Source organism: Phocoena phocoena, chromosome 8, assembly GCF_963924675.1.
Source record: "Phocoena phocoena chromosome 8, mPhoPho1.1, whole genome shotgun sequence".
NCBI classification, from domain to species: domain Eukaryota; kingdom Metazoa; phylum Chordata; class Mammalia; order Artiodactyla; family Phocoenidae; genus Phocoena; species Phocoena phocoena.
In genome coordinates, this window is record NC_089226.1 from 84,645,003 (window position 1) to 84,663,883 (window position 18,881).

The 18,881-nt window shown below is 35.5% G+C and overlaps 1 protein-coding gene across 4 annotated transcripts in view; it reads left to right on the forward strand.

Annotated features, from left to right (window-relative positions):
- QSER1 (glutamine and serine rich 1) overlaps positions 1 to 15,710 on the forward strand; it is a 79,100-nt gene extending 63,390 nt beyond the window's left edge. The window contains exons 8-13 of one of the 4 annotated variants that reach the window (XM_065881996.1): positions 151 to 368; positions 5,492 to 5,629; positions 8,113 to 8,210; positions 11,816 to 11,968; positions 13,213 to 13,308; positions 14,547 to 15,710. In XM_065881996.1, coding sequence (XP_065738068.1) covers positions 151 to 368; positions 5,492 to 5,629; positions 8,113 to 8,210; positions 11,816 to 11,968; positions 13,213 to 13,308; positions 14,547 to 14,687 — 844 coding nt within the window. In that variant the 3' untranslated portion in view covers positions 14,688 to 15,710. The remainder of the gene's footprint in view (positions 1 to 150; positions 369 to 5,491; positions 5,630 to 8,112; positions 8,211 to 11,815; positions 11,969 to 13,212; positions 13,309 to 14,546) is intronic. The other 3 variants (XM_065881999.1, XM_065881998.1, XM_065881997.1) reach the window with 3 other exon arrangements.
- Positions 15,711 to 18,881: the final 3,171 nt, after the last annotated feature.

Sequence of the window (18,881 nt, forward strand, 5' to 3'; positions counted from 1 at the left end):
AGTTCTCTGACCAGGGATCGAACCCACACCCCCACCTACAGTGGAACCGCAGAGTCTTAACCACTGGACCGCCGGGGAAGTCCCTCGTCTAATTTATTTTAATTTGACAAGATGTCAGTGCATTAATGAAGTCTGTCTGTAACATTGCAGAACTGTTCAGGCTAAGCCAAGTAGTAGCAGTAAAACTTCTGATGCTCCAACACCAAAAACTACAACGACAAAAGCCCCTTCCATGAAACCCAAAGTTAAACAGCTAAAAGTAAAGGCTGAGCCACCACCAAAGAAAAGGAAGAAATGGAAAGAAGAATTTTCATCATCCCAATCTGACTCATCTCCCGAGATCCACTCTAGTAGTAGTGATGATGAGGGTGAGTTCTCCATGAAATGAATACCTTGATAACTTTAGATTATGTACATTAATGGGGAGGAGCAGTGCTGCTGACAATTCAAAATGTATTTACTTTTACTTAATTAGGGAATTTAGCTACCTAATTAAGTTCTGCTTAGGCATATATTTGCCCATGACTGAGCTAGATAACTGTGCCTTAGTTTCTCTTTTATAAAGTGAAAAGGTTGAAATAGATAGCAGTTATCATACTTTTTGACCTTAGAACCCTTCTACGCTGTTAAAAACTGTTGAAGACACCAAAGAGCATTTATGTAGGCTATATATATTGAAATTTACTTCATTACAACTTAAACCTGAGATAGCTGTAAAACACAGAATATACCAGGAAACATTCCATCAGCCATCAAATTTGTTGTGTAATATATGCAAGAAATTTCTAGCAGTTCAGTAGTCTAGAGCAGAAGTAGGCAAACTACTGCTAGTGGGCCAAATCTGATCTGCAGCCTATTCTTGTAAATAAAGTTGTATTGGAACACTGGGATTCATTTACATATTTTCATACAGTTACTTTCCCATTACAGTGACAGATGTGAGTAGTTACTACAGAGAGTATATGACCATTAAAGCCCCAAATATTTACCATCTGGCCCTTTACAGAAAACGTTTGCTGACCTTTCTTCTTCTAGAGCATACAGTTGAAGGTAGTCAGGAAAAGACGAAAGGATGATGGAAGGCTGCATATGCCATGCTAAAGCTAAAAAGCCTGGGATCCTGTAAGCAAAGGGGAGTCCTTGGAGGGATTTAAGTAAGGAAGCAACATGGTAAAATCTGAATTTGAATTACGTGACATCACAGTTCAGGTATAAACTGAAAGTCTGAACCTAAGTTTTGGCAGCAGGGATGGAGGAGAGAGGACACATTTGAGAAATTCCGGATGTAATCTTGGCAGAACTTGAATGATGAATCGGGTGTTGGGGGAACTGTTGAGGTTGATGTCCAGGATGGTTTCTGACATTTTAAGTATCACTGCTAGGGAGCTGATCTTAGAGATTACTTGGATAGAAACAGAATTATAATAAAAACTCTTCAGTACAGAAGTTTACTTTAAATGTATTGTTTTTAAAAGCTACTTTTAAACTGTTGTTTAGAAGTAGGCACGTTGGAATTTATAAAGAAATTTAGTGCTTTGAGTATGTGTGGAAGGGATTATACGTAATTTCGCAGTTAGCATTTCTGCCTACTGTTTAGAGAAGTTTGGGTTCTGAATTTGCACTCAGTTATTTATACAGCTTCCTCAAATGACAATTAAGGTGAAAATTTTCTTTCATTGGTAACTTGAGTTACCACTAGGTGTCACTAACAGGCAAGCATTTTTAGTGCTTCTTAAAAAGAAGGCAAATATTGATAATAAACATAGATTTATAGGCTGGTGGTTTTCAAGCTATTTGTTTCAAGACTTCTTTATAATCTTCAAATTTACTGAGGATTCCAAAACACTTTTTGTGTGTGTGTGTGGCCTGTATCTATGTATATCGCCAAGTATCAGTTAAAACAGATAATTTTAAGATATTTTAAATAAAAATTACATATTCACATAAGTTTTTTTAGACAATTGTATTTAGTTAGAAGAATAGCATTTTCATATCTGCTTCTGTATTCAGTTTGTATATATATTATTTTGGTTGAAGTATATGAAGAATACCCAGCCTCACATTAGCTATGTAGTTGGGAAAGAGAGGAGTATTTTGATTACCTTTTCAGATAATTATGTATATTTTTCTTTGATACTCAAAGGATTTTATTTGATAAACTTGACAAGTGGTAGCTTCTTCAACTTTTCATGCTTGTTACATTAAAATCTATTGGTTTGTTTTACCCTTTGAGGTATCTTTCATCCATGAATGATTTTATAACATTTTTTTGTAATGTGAAAATATCTGTTAGCTCATTGATGTACATAGTCTATTTCATGTTTTTTCCACATTTTAAAATGTGGTAAAATATATATAACATAAAACTTGCCACTTTTAACCATTTTTAAGTGAACGATTCAGCAGCATTAATTATATTCACACTGTTGCTCAACTGTCACAGCTATTTCCAAAACTTCCTGATCATCCCAAACAGAAACTTTGTAACCATTAGGCAATAACTCCTCATTCTCCCTTTCCCCCAGCTGCTGGGAATCTCTACTCTATTTTGTCTCCATGAATTTGCCTACTCTACATATCTCATATAAGCGTGGCTTATTTCACATAGCGTAATGTTTTTAAGGTTCATCCATGTTACATAGCATATATTAGAACTTACTAGTTTTTATGACTGAATACAATTCCATTGTAAGTTTATCCATTGTATGTTCTTGTTTATCTTTTTATCTATTGATGGACACTTGGGTTGCTTCCACATTTTGGCTGTTGTAAATAATGCTGCAGTGAACATTGGCATATAAATATCTGTTTGTGTCCTTGTTTTCAATTATTTATATACCTAAGAGTGGAATTGCTGAGTCATATAATTATATGTTTAGCTTTTTGAGGAACTGCCAAACTTTTCCCACAGAGGTTGCACCATTTTACATTCCCACTAGCAATGCATAGGGTTCCAATTTCTTCACATCCTCACCAATACTTGTTATATTTTTTTGATTATAGCTATTCTAGTAGGTGTGAAGTGGTATCTCATTGTGGTTTTGATTTGTATTTCCCTAATGACTAATGATGTTGAACATCTTTTCAGTTGCTTACTAGCTATTTGCTTATCTTCTTTGGAGAAATGTCTATTCAAATCCTTTGCCCAGTTCATGTCTCCTTTTGTTCTTGAGTTGTAGGAGTTCTTTATATATTATAGATATTAAACCCTTATTAGACATATGATTTGAAAACATTTTCTCCCATTCTGTAGATATTTCAGTTTTTTTGTTTGTTTGTTTGTTTTGCGGTACGCGGGCCTCTCACCGTTGTGGCCTCTCCCGTTGTGGAGCACAGGCTCCGAACGTGCAGGCTCAGCGGCCATGGCTCACGGGTCCAGCCGCTCTGCGGCATGTGGGATCTTCCCGGACTGGGGCACAAACCCGCATCCCCTGCATTGGCAGGCAGACTCTCAACCACTGCGCCACCAGGGAAGCCCTTTTTTTTTTTTTTTTTTTTTTTTTAAAGTATATGTGCTGCTGAAGTGAGCACAGTGTTTCATTTTCTTGATAATGTTCTTTGATGCACAAAAGTCTGAAATTCTGATGAAGCCAAATTTATCTGTTTTTTTTTCATTGCTCATGTTTTTGGTATCATACTTAGAATCCATTGCAAATCCAAGGTCATGAAGATTTATCCTTGTATTTTCTTCTAAGAGTCTTATGGTTTTAGTTCTTACATTTACATCATACATTTTTGCAGTATCAAAGAAATGACATTTTTAATATCAACACTGATTTCATCAATGAAGTCCTTAAGTATTGGAATGTTGTCAGGCTCACAGTGGTGGAAACAAGTTTTCCGGAATTCTTTTTTTTTTTTTAAATTAATTTATTAATTTATTTTTGGCTGTGTTGGGTCTTTGCCGCTGTGCGCGGTCTCTCTCCAGTTGTGGAAAGCGGTGGCCACTCTTTGTTGCGGTGCGCGGGCCTTTCACTGCGGTGGCCTCTCCCGTTGCGGAGCATGGGCTCTAGGCGCCTGGGCTTCAGTAGCTGTATCACGTGGGCTTCAGTAGCTGTGGCTCACGGGCTCCAGAGCGCAGGCTCAGTAGCTGTGGCGCACAGGCCCAGCTGCTCCGCAGCATATGGGATCCTCCCGAACCAGGGCCCGAACCCGCGTCCCCCGCACTGGCAGGCGGACTCCCAACCACTGCGCCACCAGGGAAGTCCCCCGGAATTCTGATTTTCACTTGAAACCTCAAATTTTATCATTGGCAACAAATACTGTCAGTTGTTTTCCTTGCAGTGACAGGTTCACTTCGTTAAGAAAATGTCTGCCAAATACCCAAGTCTGAATAGGCATAGTGTATCTGTCAGTCATTTTTTTCAGATAGAATTGGTATCCCAATGGGGGAAAAGGTGGCTGGTTCATCTTGTAATTCAAACAATTACATGGATGCTTTTCCTGGAGAAAACTGTCATACTTCATAGCAGAAATGCTTTATATGTACCTCTCATTTCATCCCACAGAATTTTAAGACATTTACTCAAGAGTAGAGATTTAATACAATTAATAATTATTACTGCTTCATCAAGGATTATTCTTAAGGGAAATTGTTTTTTTTTTTTCCTTCAAATTCATGGCAGTTAGATGACAGTCATGGCAAAGTATATGGCTGCTAGTACAGTTTGGTGTCACTGCCTCAATTCAGGCTAGGTAGTTTTACCCAACAGTTTTACCCAACATTCCTTTTACAAATGTCAACAGAGTGAAAAAGGTATATAACATCTTAGTATTATTAGGAAAACAATTTGACATCAGAGACCCCTGAAATGGTTATGAGGGGAGACCCCGAGGGGTCTGTGGACCAAAGTCTAAGAACCCCTGTTAAAGGCTGTGATAATAGTTCTGTACTTGAATGAAAAGAGTCAAAATTCAGACACACCTTTAATCTTGCAGTTCTTGCCATTGAATTTGAGTGAAATTTTCTTTAGGCACAGGCTATGTTTACATTAAAAAATTTTTTTTAATATGTGTTGACTCTAGACCAGAATTTTATAGAAATTTTATAGAAACCATCAGTTTTGAAGTAGCACGACCTGGCAGCAGATGTCTGGTAGGGCCAGGGGAGGAGAAACAGGTTCCTATGGGGCAGATGTTTCCAAATACTGGGCTGGTGTTGGGCTTCAGAGGCACCTGGGAACTTTTTAAAAAGTATAACATTTAAGCTTCATCACCACTACCACCATTACCACCCCAGATTCTGTTTTAATAAGTCCAGCAATCTGTTTTTTTTGTTTTGTTTTAAAAGCTCTCCAGTGATTGTGATGTGCAAAACCACCTTTGAGAATCTCTCACCCACGGTGTTTTTAAAGGCAGAGTGGGAGAACCTTGAATTTGAAGAAATTTTATCTACAACCTTTTATCTGCTTATAGACACTTGCTATAGAGCAGAGTGTTTTTAAAGTTGTCAGGAAGGAGTATTTAATATTTCATCTTTTCTCCCTCCCAGAATTTAATCCTCCAGCTCCCTTTGTCACTCGTTTTTTGAACACAAGAGCAATGAAGGAAACCTTTAAGAGTTACATGGAATTGCTTGTTAGCATTGCTTTGGATCCTGACACAATGCAAGCCTTAGAGAAGAGCAACGGTACAGTCTGCTAAGTAGTACTTTCTTGGTAGTACTTTCTGGATCTTTTTTATTCTTCTCTGTTAGTTACATATTTAATATATGGTTTTTGTATATGTTGTCAGTTAACAAACTTGACATATTGATTCTATAAAATGGGGTCATAGCTTTTCATGAATTGTGTGAATATATGAACAATTTTATATTGAATATATTTTTATTGATTTCTACTCATGAGAATATTATGTAACTACCCACTAGTTTCTTTCAATTCTAGAATCTTTATCATCCTCATAACATTTCACCAATTGTCTGAGTTGCATGGAAGGTCCAGATGTCAATATATTCTGTTTTCTAATAATTGGAAAGATAATAATGGTGTAAAGATTAAAATTGTATATTCGTGTCCAGTAAAAGATACATCACAGAGTAATTATTTTCTAATCAATTAGTAGTAAAACAATAAACGCCATGGGTTATATTTATTAATATTATTCCTTTTTTACTCTTCCTTTAGTAACTTTTTCTTATGGTAGAGTAGGGATGAAGTTGACATAAGAAATAAACTGGTAATTTATATATCTAATGTTGCTCACTAACGTTTACCCTTCAGCTACTATAGCATTCACCAGGGACAACTAGAAGAGAGAATAAAAGGATTAACGAGTCAGTTTCCATTATCCTTCTATCAAAATGAGTTGAACAAGTGTAAGATCAAAAAGATAGTAACAATGAATAATCAGTAACAATATACTTCAACAGCAATGCCTAATAATGTATATTGTTTTATTATTTCCACATACTTTGACATACATTATTCTATATTAATCCCAGAACAACTTAGACAGCCATTTTTTTGGGTGAAGACAATGATGCTGAGCCTTTTTTGAAAAAGGTTAAGTGACTTGCTTAAGAGCTCACAACTTGCAAGTAGCAGAGAAAGGATTAAATCCAAGGTCTTCTAATTTCTAGTCTTGCTTTTTTGACTATATAAGCAGAGGCAGTAATTCATACATCAACTATTGTAGAGCTGGAAGAGACGTTAGAGAAGATATTAAATGTGTTTCCTAAAGTTACAGAACAAGTTAGTGGTAGAAGAGCCACAATCAAAACCCAAAATTAATTCCCTACGTCAGCATTTTGCCAATAAACATTTTCTCTCTCAATCAAAACTCCTTGCATTATAAAATATGCATTTCTTAGTAGTGATCATTTCTGGGTGGTTGTATTTTAAATGATTTTTTTTCTATTATCATTTTTTAAAATTTTCTCCATTTAAAATGAGGGATGAAAAATTTAATGGTTATATTTAAAAATAATCCACAAATGTTTAAAACTTATTTGTGTGAAATGTAAATTTTTATAACTTGAATAGATTTAATCACTGCTAGAAAGATAAAAAGAAAGCTATCAGGTGTGTTGTGGTGATCTTAGAAAGCATTCCTTATTGAGGACTTTTTCTTCAATTTGAGGAAAGTGTTCTTTTTCTGGTCTCTGTGCTTGTGTTTATTCTCCAATTTTAAAGAGTCATTTTGTTTAGCTATGAAATTAGTAACCAGATTCTGAGGGTTATATATACATTTTCAGAAGGGTCATTAAAGCTAATTAGTATTATAAAATGTTGTTATGCTGATAAATTAAGAAATAGTTTAGTAACCGAAAACATTTAATACAGCACTAAAAGTAATTAACTTACACTCTGAAAGTGTTTCTCTTAAAAGAGCTTAAAGTTTCAGAAGGGTAAAAAAGAAATCACAATCTTTGGGTCAGAAACCTTCATCATACTTTTACTCTCCCCTTTTCTCAAATAACTATTTGGACTCTTCCCTTGTGTATTTGAAACTGGATTTTGACTATTTTTCTTGCCCTACTTTTTCTTTGCCCCAAACTATAGTGAATTAAGAATATCATACTCAGGGGCTTCCCTGGTGGCGCAGTAGTTGAGAGTCCGCCTGCTGATGCAGCGGACATGGGTTCATGCCCCGGTCCGGGAAGATCCCACATGCCACGGAGCAGCTGGGCCCGTGAGCCATGGCCGCTGAGCCTGCGCGTCTGGAGCCTGTGCTCCGCAACGGGAGCGGCCACAACAGTGAGAGGCCCGCGTACCACAAAAAAAAAAGAATATCATACTCAGTATTTCATAAAAAATTTTAATGTTAAATTTATGTTTTGGAATACTGTTATCATTCACATGGTAAATGAGGTCTGAAGAGATTAGGCAGTTTGCCCACTGGTTGATCAATTCCGGTGGCATAGATGGGGTTAAAACCCAGGACTTTTGATTCTGTCATCACACTATGCTACTTCTTTCTCACTTAGCTATTGTAAACCTATTTTTTCAAGGTAACTTTTGTTCAAAAAGCTTCATGTGCAATATTTTTAAATCAATACTTAATCAGTGAATTTAATATCAGTCTATTAATGTTTTAAAGAAAAGCTGTATTTCTAACAAGTTCTTTTGTTGATAGTTTATCCTGTCACAATAAATTTTTATCTTGTTTTAGATGAGCTACTTTTGCCTCATATGAAAAAAATAGATAGCATGCTGAATGATAACCGAAAGAGACTCCTTTTGAATCTTCATTTGGATCAGTCATTCAAGGTATTTCCGTCAGGTGGTTTATTAGCAAACTCAGTGGCAACCATAGTCTTAGATATAATAGGAAAGAAAATTTGGGGAAGTCATTCTCAGTTTTATAAGATTTTCCCACCCAACAAAGATTTGATTTTTATTCATTACGAGTCTTGTCTGAGCTTGTCTTTTTATTTTATTAAATATATTCTTAGTGTTAATCATTTGCTTTTCTCTGCTTAAATTCATTTTTTATATTCATCTCGTATTCCTTATATATAATAATTTCCAAATGTTTTCAAAAATACTTCCTTTTGGGCTTCCCTGGTGGCGCAGTGGTTGAGAGTCCGCCTGCCGATGCAGGGGACGCGGGTTCGTGCCCCGGTCCGGGAAGATCCCACATGCCGCGAAGCGGCTAGGCCCGTGAGCCATGGCCGCTGAGCCTGCGCGTCCGGAGCCTGTGCTCCGCAACGGGAGAGGCCACAGCAGTGAGAGGCCCGCGTACCTCAAAAAAAAGAGGCCCGCGTACTGCAAAAAAAAAAAAAAAAAAAAAAAAAAAACTTCCTTTAAACTACTGTATTCCAATCTTGTTTTTCTTTTAAACCTCTTTAAAAATTTCACATTTCATATATACTTAAAATTGGCCTTAGCACAGTTATCAAAATTCCCTTTACTTGCCTGCCTTACTCAGTATCTGAGGAAAAACTGATCCTCACCTAATGGTAGGAGGTATATACGTCTGTTAACGTATCTTGGCACTATACATTGGTTTTTGGTGTTACCAGAAATAGAGAACAAGAAGCTAATCTAAACTCAGAAAATATATCATAGAAGCTAGTTAGTAGTCAAAACTTTCCCGCCTTTTCTTATTCAAAGTATAACATATGGGCTTCCCTGGTGGCGCAGTGGTTGAGAGTCCGCCTGCCGATGCAGGGGGCACGGGTTCGTGCCCTGGTCCGGGAAGATCCCGCATGCCGTGGAGCGGCTGGGCCCGTGAGCCATGGCCGCTGAGCCTGCGCGTCTGGAGCCTGTGCTCCACAACGGGAGAGGCCACAACAGTGAGAGGTCCGCGTACCGCAAAAAAAAAAAAAAAAAAAAAAAAAAAGTATAACATGTAACACCTGGAATCACTTGATTATATCTCTCTCAAGAGAAGTTTTTAGCTTTTTAAAAAACAGACTATATTTTGGAGCAGTTTTAGGTTTACAGCCAAATTGAGCAGGAAGTACAGAGTTTCCATGTGCCCCCTGCCGCCACACCTGAATAACCTCCCATTACCAGCGTCTCCCACCAGAATGTCACGCTGATGAACCTGCACTGACACATCATTACAACCCAAAGTCCATAGTTTACGTGACAGTTCACTCTTGTACATTCCATCGATTTGGACAGACATAACCACTATCATAGTATCGTACAGAGTAGTTTCACTGCCCTCCAAATCCTCTGTGCTCTGTCAGTTCATCCCTTTCTCTCCCCCAGCCTCTGATCTTTTTACTTTTACTCCATAATTTTACCTTTTCCAGAATGTCATATAGTTGAAACCATACACTATGAAGCTTTGGGTACAGATTGGCTTCTTTCACTTACTAATATGCATTTAAGGTTCTGCCGTATCTTTTCATGGCAATAGTGAAATAGTTTCTTTCTTTTTAGCCTGCATAATAATCCACTGTCTGAATGTACCACAGTTTATCCAGTCACCTACTGAAGGACTGGTTGCTTCCTAGTCCTGGCAACTACTGCTAGACAAGTCTGTATGAACTTATGTGTGGACATAAGTTGTCAACTCCTTTGGGCAATTTGTATAGCTTTTTCACATCCCTATTTTATCTGAACTCCACATAAAAGTGAAAATCGACTTCATTTTAGCTAGGTGAAAATTAAGGCTCTGAGATTGATTTAGAGTTTATGTGACACCAAACTCTGACTAGTAGTCCTGTATTCTTCACTGACATGTATTGATACTTGCAGAGGGGAAAGAAAAAGGTCAGAAGCTAGTAAGACACCCCGTGCTAAGAATTTGTTCTGCTCACCCCTGGTCCAGTATTTTCTGTTTAACTGCTGTCTTCAAATGAAATATTTTGGGGAGAAATACCATGTTTTCTACAGACAATGGAATGTTGTTATCTGAATATTTACTAAATCTTAAAAATGACCGGTTTTGGTTAACCATTTTAGAGATGTCAAACCAGTTCTCTAACAACTTGTATTAAAATAAAACCACCGGGACTTCCCCGATGGTCCAGTGGTAGAGAATCCACCTTAGAATGCAGGGGAGCTGGGTTCAATCCCTGGTCAGGGAACTAAGATCCCACGTGCTGCGGGGCAACTGAGCCCATGCACCACAACTGCTAAGCTCACGCACCTCAACTAGAGAGCCTGTGTGCCGCAAACTGCAGAGTCCACGCCCTGGAGCCTGCATGCCACAACTAGAGAGAGAAGCCTGCACACCTCAGCGGAGATCCCACGTGCCGCAACTAAGACCCGACATAGCCAAAAATAAATAAATTAAATAAATAAATAATAAATAAATCTTTAGAAAAAAGAAAAATAAAGCCACCACTTGGAATTTAATAGACTCAGTAGAATTTTTTTTTTTTTTTTTTTTTTTTTTTGCGGTACGCGGGCCTCTCACTGTTGGTGGCCTCTCCCATTGCGGAGCACAGGCTCCAGACGTGCAGGCTCAGCAGCCATGGCTCACGGGCCCAGCCGCTCTGCAGCATGTGGGATCTTCGCGGACCGGGGCACGAACCCGTGTCCCCTGCATCGGCAGGCAGACTCTCAGCCACTGCGCCACCAGGGAAGCCCTCAGTAGATATTTAAATCTTATGCAATAGTTTATGGTGAACAACTGAAATATTCATTTTCATATTCTTATTTTCACAGGAAAAAACACAAAATTTCTACTTTTGAAATTATAGTTATTTAATATAACTATAAATGATAATAGTGATGTCTGTGATAGTTTTCATTTATAGCAATTTGCATTTCAAAGCCAAAATATGCATACAGTATTAAAAGTTAGAATGAAGCTAGAAACAAATAGCTCACTATGGTAGGAAATGCCAAAAATTCTATTATTTCTATTAATGAAACAGTTCACTCCTACACTTTTATTTAGAAAATTAAGTTGTTTTAAAATGCACTGTTTGAGGGGTCACAATACCAGGTGCTTGGGAATCTATATAGAGTTTGGGAAAGTGACCTTGAAGGTTGAAACTGTTTATAAACAGTTGAAGCTTACAAATGTCCTTCTTTCCACTGCCTTGAAGCCAGAGAGGCATTACTAGTCTTACTCATTCGGGAGTCCCCATAGTGTCACATGCTGTTGCTTAAATCAGGTCATAAGTTTGGCCCAGATCCAGGGGATGGGGAAGTAGGTTCCACATCTTGATGGGAGGAGCTACAGAGAATTTGTGGCCATGTTTAACACCCCACATATGTTTGTGTATGTATGTATAGATTGTATATATTTACTGCACCCCATCAGTAACCCCCCCACATATATTTTTTGAGTATATGTACATGTATGAATATATTTCTATATTTTTAAAAAATAAGTTTTGAATAGCTGGAAGTAGTTGAGATCACTTTTCTGATGTCAGTTATTTTTGCTTTATTTTATTGTAAAGAATGCCTTGGAAAGTTTTCCTGAACTAACAATAATTACTCGAGACTCTAAAACAAAAAGTGGGGGATCTGCTATTTCTAAAATCAAAATGAATGGCAAAGCTTATAATAAAAAAACTCTAAGAACTTCTAAAACAACTACTAAATCTGCACAAGTAAGTATATATTGATTGATGTAATTATACCTTCTAGTTGTCAATATAAATCCTACTTCAAACATTGAAACAAGCAAATATTTTACTCTGTTGTTAAATGTGAAATGGTTTCAGGTAGGAATGAGCAGCTCTGGCCTACAGAATAGGGACTCGTTCTTACTCTTTGTTTTTCTCCGTTGCCTAGCACGGTATCTGGTATATGGTGAGTGCTCACAAACTTTCTAAATAAGACTAATAATCATCCCATGCTTATAATTATATTTTTAATATTTTTGTGTGTCACTGGGTACAAATGCATACCGATAAGTGGATGTGCACACATTCCATAAGATTCAATATTCCATATCTGTAAAATTATTAAAATTGGAATTCATTTATTTTCAAACATAGTCTAAATTATTGCCTTTTCAGAAAGCAGTTTAGCAACATATCAGTTCCCCATCAAAAATGTGTTTTGTAGAATCATTCACAAATGCATAAAACCGTATGCCTTTGCTCATTGTAGAATTAGTTGTAAGAACAATTCCAGTTATATATCACCAGTGTGAGACTAAATAAATAAAGAGCCACCCAGATAATGTAATATTATGTACTTTTTAAAAAGAAGAGATAGATTCATTCATTCTTTCAATTAAAAAATTTGGTACCTATAGTATACCAAATATAGTTTTGAGTACTAGGAATACAACAGCGAAAAATGGTCCAAAATCCTGCCCTCATATAATTTCTCTTGGGAGGGTGGTGCTTAATAAATAGAAAGATATCCAAGTTTTACTTTGGTTAAAGAAAAAGAATTCTAAAAAATAAAATTGCAAAACAATATATATAGTATGATTCCCTTCCCATTACAAAATTAGTGTTATTGATATATGTTATACATATGGAAGCATGCATATGGAAGAATATGTGACATACTGTTAACCTTGTTTACCTCTGAAGCAAGAATTATAGAATTCTTTACCTTGTAAGTCATCTTCTATGTTTACTGTTTAAATTTTTTGTAATGTTTAACTTTTTTGAAATAGTGTATATTTATATTCAGGAAAAAATAAAGATTTTAAAATACAATTTAAAATCTTATTTTGAATAAGTCTCTTGTCCATATTAATACATATTAATATCTAGCCATGTAAGTCATTTTTAAGATTTCCATTGAGACTTTTGGTCTAGTATTTTCATAAAAGTATTCTTAGTTCAGATGCTCCATGAAATAAATGTGTCTATAAACTCTTTTCTTTTTATAGGAGTTTGCCGTTGATCCAGAGAAAATACAGTTGTATTCTTTGTATCATTCACTCCATCATTATAAATATCATGTTTATCTCATATGTAAAGATGAGGTAATTACTTTTTCGTTTACTTAGAAATGTTTTTCTGAACTTTAAGAATACTGTAGCTGTAGCATTTATATATATAATTTTTAAAGATTACACTGCAGTTACAGTTATTACAAAATATTGGCTATATTCCCTGTGTTGTACAATATATCCCTGTAGCCTGTCTTACACCCAACAGTTTGTACCATTCACTCCCCAGCTCCTATATTGCCCCTCCCGCCTCCCACTGGTAACCACTAGTTTGTTCTCTATATCTGTGAGTCTGCTTCTTTTTTGTTATATGCACTAGTTAGCTACAGTATTTTATAATGTTTTAAAGAGAATTGTTAAAAATTGTTTTAAAAAATGTGTCTATACTCTAAGCTTTGTGCTCAGATTAATCTGAGGCTCACCATCGCATAGGAGCTGTAAGTGGTAATGTTTTTAAGCTGTTATACTCGCTTTACGTTGCCATAATAAATGGCACTTTATTGCATTTTCTTCTCTCATAGGTATAATGATCCTACTTTAATTAATTCTCGTTAGTCACTGCTTTGAATATCTTGCTGTCCTCCTTATCTGTAGAATGGCCTTATCCCAGTTAATTGCAGAGAAAATGGGAGTTTTGTCCGTTGGCATGAAGAAATGATAGTCAAAATTTAATTGTAACTTTAAAGTATCAATTTAAGTTGCTCAGAAATTATGTATGACCATAATAACACTTGGTGGATAGGATGTAAGGATTAATCTCAGAGGTTAAATGGTTGTAGACAGTAAGCTTTTTTGACAAGCATTATCAGTTTTTTAATTAAAAAGGGTTAAGTTGGCTCAAGGCTGTACAATCATGTGTTTGATAATGGTCTGGTGTGGAAAGACGTTCATAAATCTAACCTCTGTCTAGCAAAGGAGAAAGTAAAGATGGTCATGTAAAGTATGTTGGCTATTTTTACAATGCCCTGAAACGCAGAACTTACCCCCAAATTTGTCATTCGGCTTTTAACACAAATGGAAGTAATTGAGAAAGTTTGAACCACTTTTCCTAGCCTTCCTCCCTGCCCCCATGTAGTCAAAAATGATAGGATCAGACCACCCAAATTTATATGAAATAGTCATTCTCCGTGGATGGAATTTTTTTTAAAAATCTGTACTTGTAGGTAAATTTATAAATCCTCTTTTCATTCAGGATATAGAAACAGTAAGCCCTCATAAAGAGCTTATAAAGTGATAAGTATAAACCAATTTGGTATTTCTTTTTATTTTAGATTTCTTCTGTGCAGAAAAAAAATGAAGATTTAGGACAGGAAGAAATTGTCCAACTTTGTATGAAAAATGTAAAATGGGTGGAAGACCTATTTGAAAAATTTGGAGAACTTCTAAATCATGTACAGCAGAAATGTTCCTAACATTTTCACAAAAATTCCATCTATTTTCTAGCACTAATAAGACGGCAGAGGCGGGTGGTCAAAGGGGGTCTAGGGGCCTCAGATAATTGAATGTCAAGCAGTGGTCTCCTGCAAGCATGCCTGCTTTGATCATGAACTTGCATCCTGGTCTCTGCTAAAGGACAGTGGTGCTGCCAAGGAAGTCAGTCCTTTGGAAATGGACCTAAAATCCCACCACGTTTTTATCCTAATGAACGATTTTTCTACTTTGTAAACCATTGGGTAACTGAGTTTTATTTTCAGAAATGTTTTTTGACAAATGATGAAGCATGCACTAAATATAATTTTTCTTTATTGCTAGAGAGATAACACTTAAGTAACATGATTATTTTTTCCTGACTCCGACTAAACACCAGAATGAAAGAGAGGTGGCAGAAAACATGTTAATATTCATGTCTGACCACAAAATGGAAAGTATTGTACATTATGTAAACATATCTGGTGTGATGTGACATTCTGTATGAGAACATCATCAGTTTAAAATGTAAAATTCAGAAACTGCATTCTGGTTTATGAACTCCTTTTACTCTTAACATGTTCAGGAAACTGGATGTGGAATTGGTGCAATTCTATGACTGCTTTTTGTGTCAAATTATATGGTGATGAAAAACAATGACATACTATTTTCCCTATCTCAAAGAAAAGTATTTTCCTTTATACTGTTTTTCCTTTGGAAAAATTTTCAATTGTACATTTTATTTCACTAATAGTTGTATTTTTCACAAGGAAAGTGTTGTGGTTATAATTATGTTTGATGTATCTGTACTACACTTCATTATTTTCAGTAAATCTTATTTAGTTATATATTGAATTTCTATTGTGAATTCTATCTTGAGGTAACCAGTTTTGTTTATACAGATTTGCTTCAGTGTTATCCAAAATATGCATTCAGTACTAGAATTAGTTTAGCTTTATAAATGGGGTTGTGTTAGACACTGCAGGAATTTTCTAATTCATGAAAATAAATTTCTTAGTAAACTAGCACTTGGTTAACTGACCTGTCGAAGTAAAAATTAACCACATTATACATTTTGAAGAAAAAAATTTATAATTAGACTACATGCAGTGTTAAACACAGCTTACCCAACTCTTAGAACTGGAAGTGGTAGATCCCTCCTTTAGGTGCCTTTCCAACCTTTATATATGCTATGGTAGCTCTCTTTAGTTTGATAGCTAGTGTTTCTTCAAGTAGTTTAGCTGAGACCATGAATGTATTAGGTTCAACATGACCTTGTGTTTTATTTGTGTTTGCCAACAGGATGCCTTATTTGTTTGAGAAAAAGATTTACTAGTGTCCTTCTAAATGATCTCCTTTTTTACGATTCTAAAGAAGTTGTTAATCATCATGCTTTTGTTTATTTTACCACCATTTAGTGCCTTAAGTAAGTCCTATCAAGAAAGCAGTGTTACTGCTCAATGCCCAAATAAGACGTGCTTATGTGGATATTGCTATTGTCTTGATTTTGAGTTAACAGGCCAACTTCTTACACTTAAAACCTTGGTAAACTGGCAAAGAATTAAAAGTAATACGTGACTTGATTTGAGAATAAACATTGTAGCATTGGGTGAAAAATGAGTATTTGAATTAAGCTTACATATTTATTTCTGATGATTATCTTATTGAAAGCAATAATCCTTAATCCAACAATCCTCGTACCTGCCATTAGACAAGATAATCATGGAAATTTCTCTCAAGGATTAAATGTTCCATTTCTGAAAGTCTTTTGAAAACCTGTTTAGGCAGCTTATTTTGAAAACAAAAGTAACCTATTAGATTCATTTTGCCTAACTAACTCAAATGAGAGAATATCAGCAGTGAGAGCATCATAAAATTAATTTTGCTAAGTGGAGAAGAGTAGGAAGCAGCCATATTTCTTTCTGATATTGACTCTGGACAGAATTGGTTTCTTTCATTTCCAAAGTGCAGAAGTAGATAACTACATCTCCTAACGTAGTGTTGTAAGTATACACCTTTACGTTATTTCCCCCAGCTTACTTCCCTGAAGCATTGATGGTTTAAACAGTTTTAAAAGCCATCCTGCACTTAGGTAACGCTTGATGTACACGTTTGAAATCACTAGCCACATTTCCTTCATGATAAGACCCATGGAAAACAGAGACCTTTCCTTGTTTCCTGTAGAAAATAACCCATTTCCTTTTCAACTGCAGTTGCCCTTCCAGCTGTTTGCAGTTGTATTCATATTTGTCAAATCAGAGGCCAAGTGTGTGATACTGCCTGGAGGAGAGCCAGTTGCTTTGCACCATCTTCTGTCATTTGATCCATATAGCATAGGTGAAGACATCAAACTCAGGCCTTAGTGAAGTGGGACTATTAGTATGACATCCATACATGAGTCCTTTCTTTGTATGAAGTTGAATAAATACCTAGCTGGTTAGCATTCACATTCCTTGCCAGGGAGTTTGAAATGTATAATATAGGAATAACCTTAGGTTGTAGATGGAGTTCAAGAGATAAAGCACATGTTGCTACAACCCAGGAAAACCTGTTTAAGAAAGATTGGATTTTCCTACCTACAGAAACCTAGAAATGATTTACTCCTTAAAAAAATCACTTAGTATTGGTATTTACTTCTAGTTCAGATTAGTGGTTAGAGAAAAGGGGCCTCCTTATTCCCATTTCATGATGACCCAGTTTCTACTTAATTGATCTTCTAATGAAGTCATAAATTTATAATGATTTATGAATTATAGTAAACAGTAGAAACTGCCCATTTTTCTATTATACTATCAGATAGAAAACATTGATGAGATGGAAAAATCTAAACTTAAAATGGCCTAGAAAATATTCAGATTACCATTAAATTTCTAAATTTCTTTTAATTTCTAAAATAGTGAAAATTATTGATGGCTCACATCATTACTATTTTCAAAGTCTCACTTTCCTTTTAATATACATATTATTTTTGTTAAAGCAGCTATTTTCCAACCTGTGATTTTGGAGATATACCCATAAAGCTAATATGGCAGCAGGGTTATTGAATCAGCTTTGGGTCCCAGAAGTTGCTTCAGATGTGCACGTTGTGAATTTTATTGTATCTATAGAATACAATTTTGTTTTAAACTGTAGTTCCATCTGTTTCTCAGAAATACTTTTCAAACAGTGAAATATCCCAGGATAACTGCTTCTGTGTCAATTACACTTGACACATAACTGCACAAATGAACAATGTACACTATTGGTTGTACATTAACTTACACGTACGACTTTTGGCACCTGTGTTCACAAATGCATGTTTTGGCAAATCACTGTTATTTATAAGTGACAATAATTGAAGTTAAGGATACAAAGAAACCTGCATTTGTAGTCCAGAGTTTTAAGTGGTCCATAATACAATGTATGGGAATGTGAAAGACAATTTTGTATATTTGTTTGTTACTAACTCAGATCATTAAAATGAAAACAATTTTTTAAACAACAAGATCAGAATGTTTTGGGGTTTGGTTTTTTTATTTTTAAGAATTGAAAACTGAGGTATTATCCATGCATCATCATGTTACAGATTCAACGTACATTATAGAGTCCTAAGTAAAGTTATTAGGTACAAATGGTAAAGGGCCCACCCATCATTTTCTCAAATGATTAAGTCAATATTTGATGAATTATTCAGCTTCAGCTGACAATATCAGAAAGTAGTTAGGAGTTTCTGTGTTAAGATACAACTCTTTTAGCCCTTTTCCTCCTATAAAGAAGTATAAGTTCTATAATTTCTAATTTTTATTTGAAAATAATGCATAGCTAGAAGTAATTGCTGATATCCAGATACTTTTTATTATCTATATAAACTGTTGAATAAGTAAAAAGGATTTTGTCTTGACTGATCCTTTAATTTTCAGAATAAGATTCTGCCTTTACTTTCATGTAATATTTTAAAATACTAAGTATTTCAAGTAAAAATATTGTCAGCATATTTGCTAGGTTTTAGTTTTGATTATAAAAGCACTTTTCACTCCTTGATTTTCTTTTACATAGTACAAAAATAAGTCTTTAATCAATGACCTCTATCAAAAATTTTTAAAATTCTGTAACATCTCTGTTTTATTCTCCACTGGCTGCTGAAATTGCTGTTCATTTTAGAAAATGGTCATCGTTCATATATTTTAGAAAAGTCATTATTCAAATTATACATATGGCAA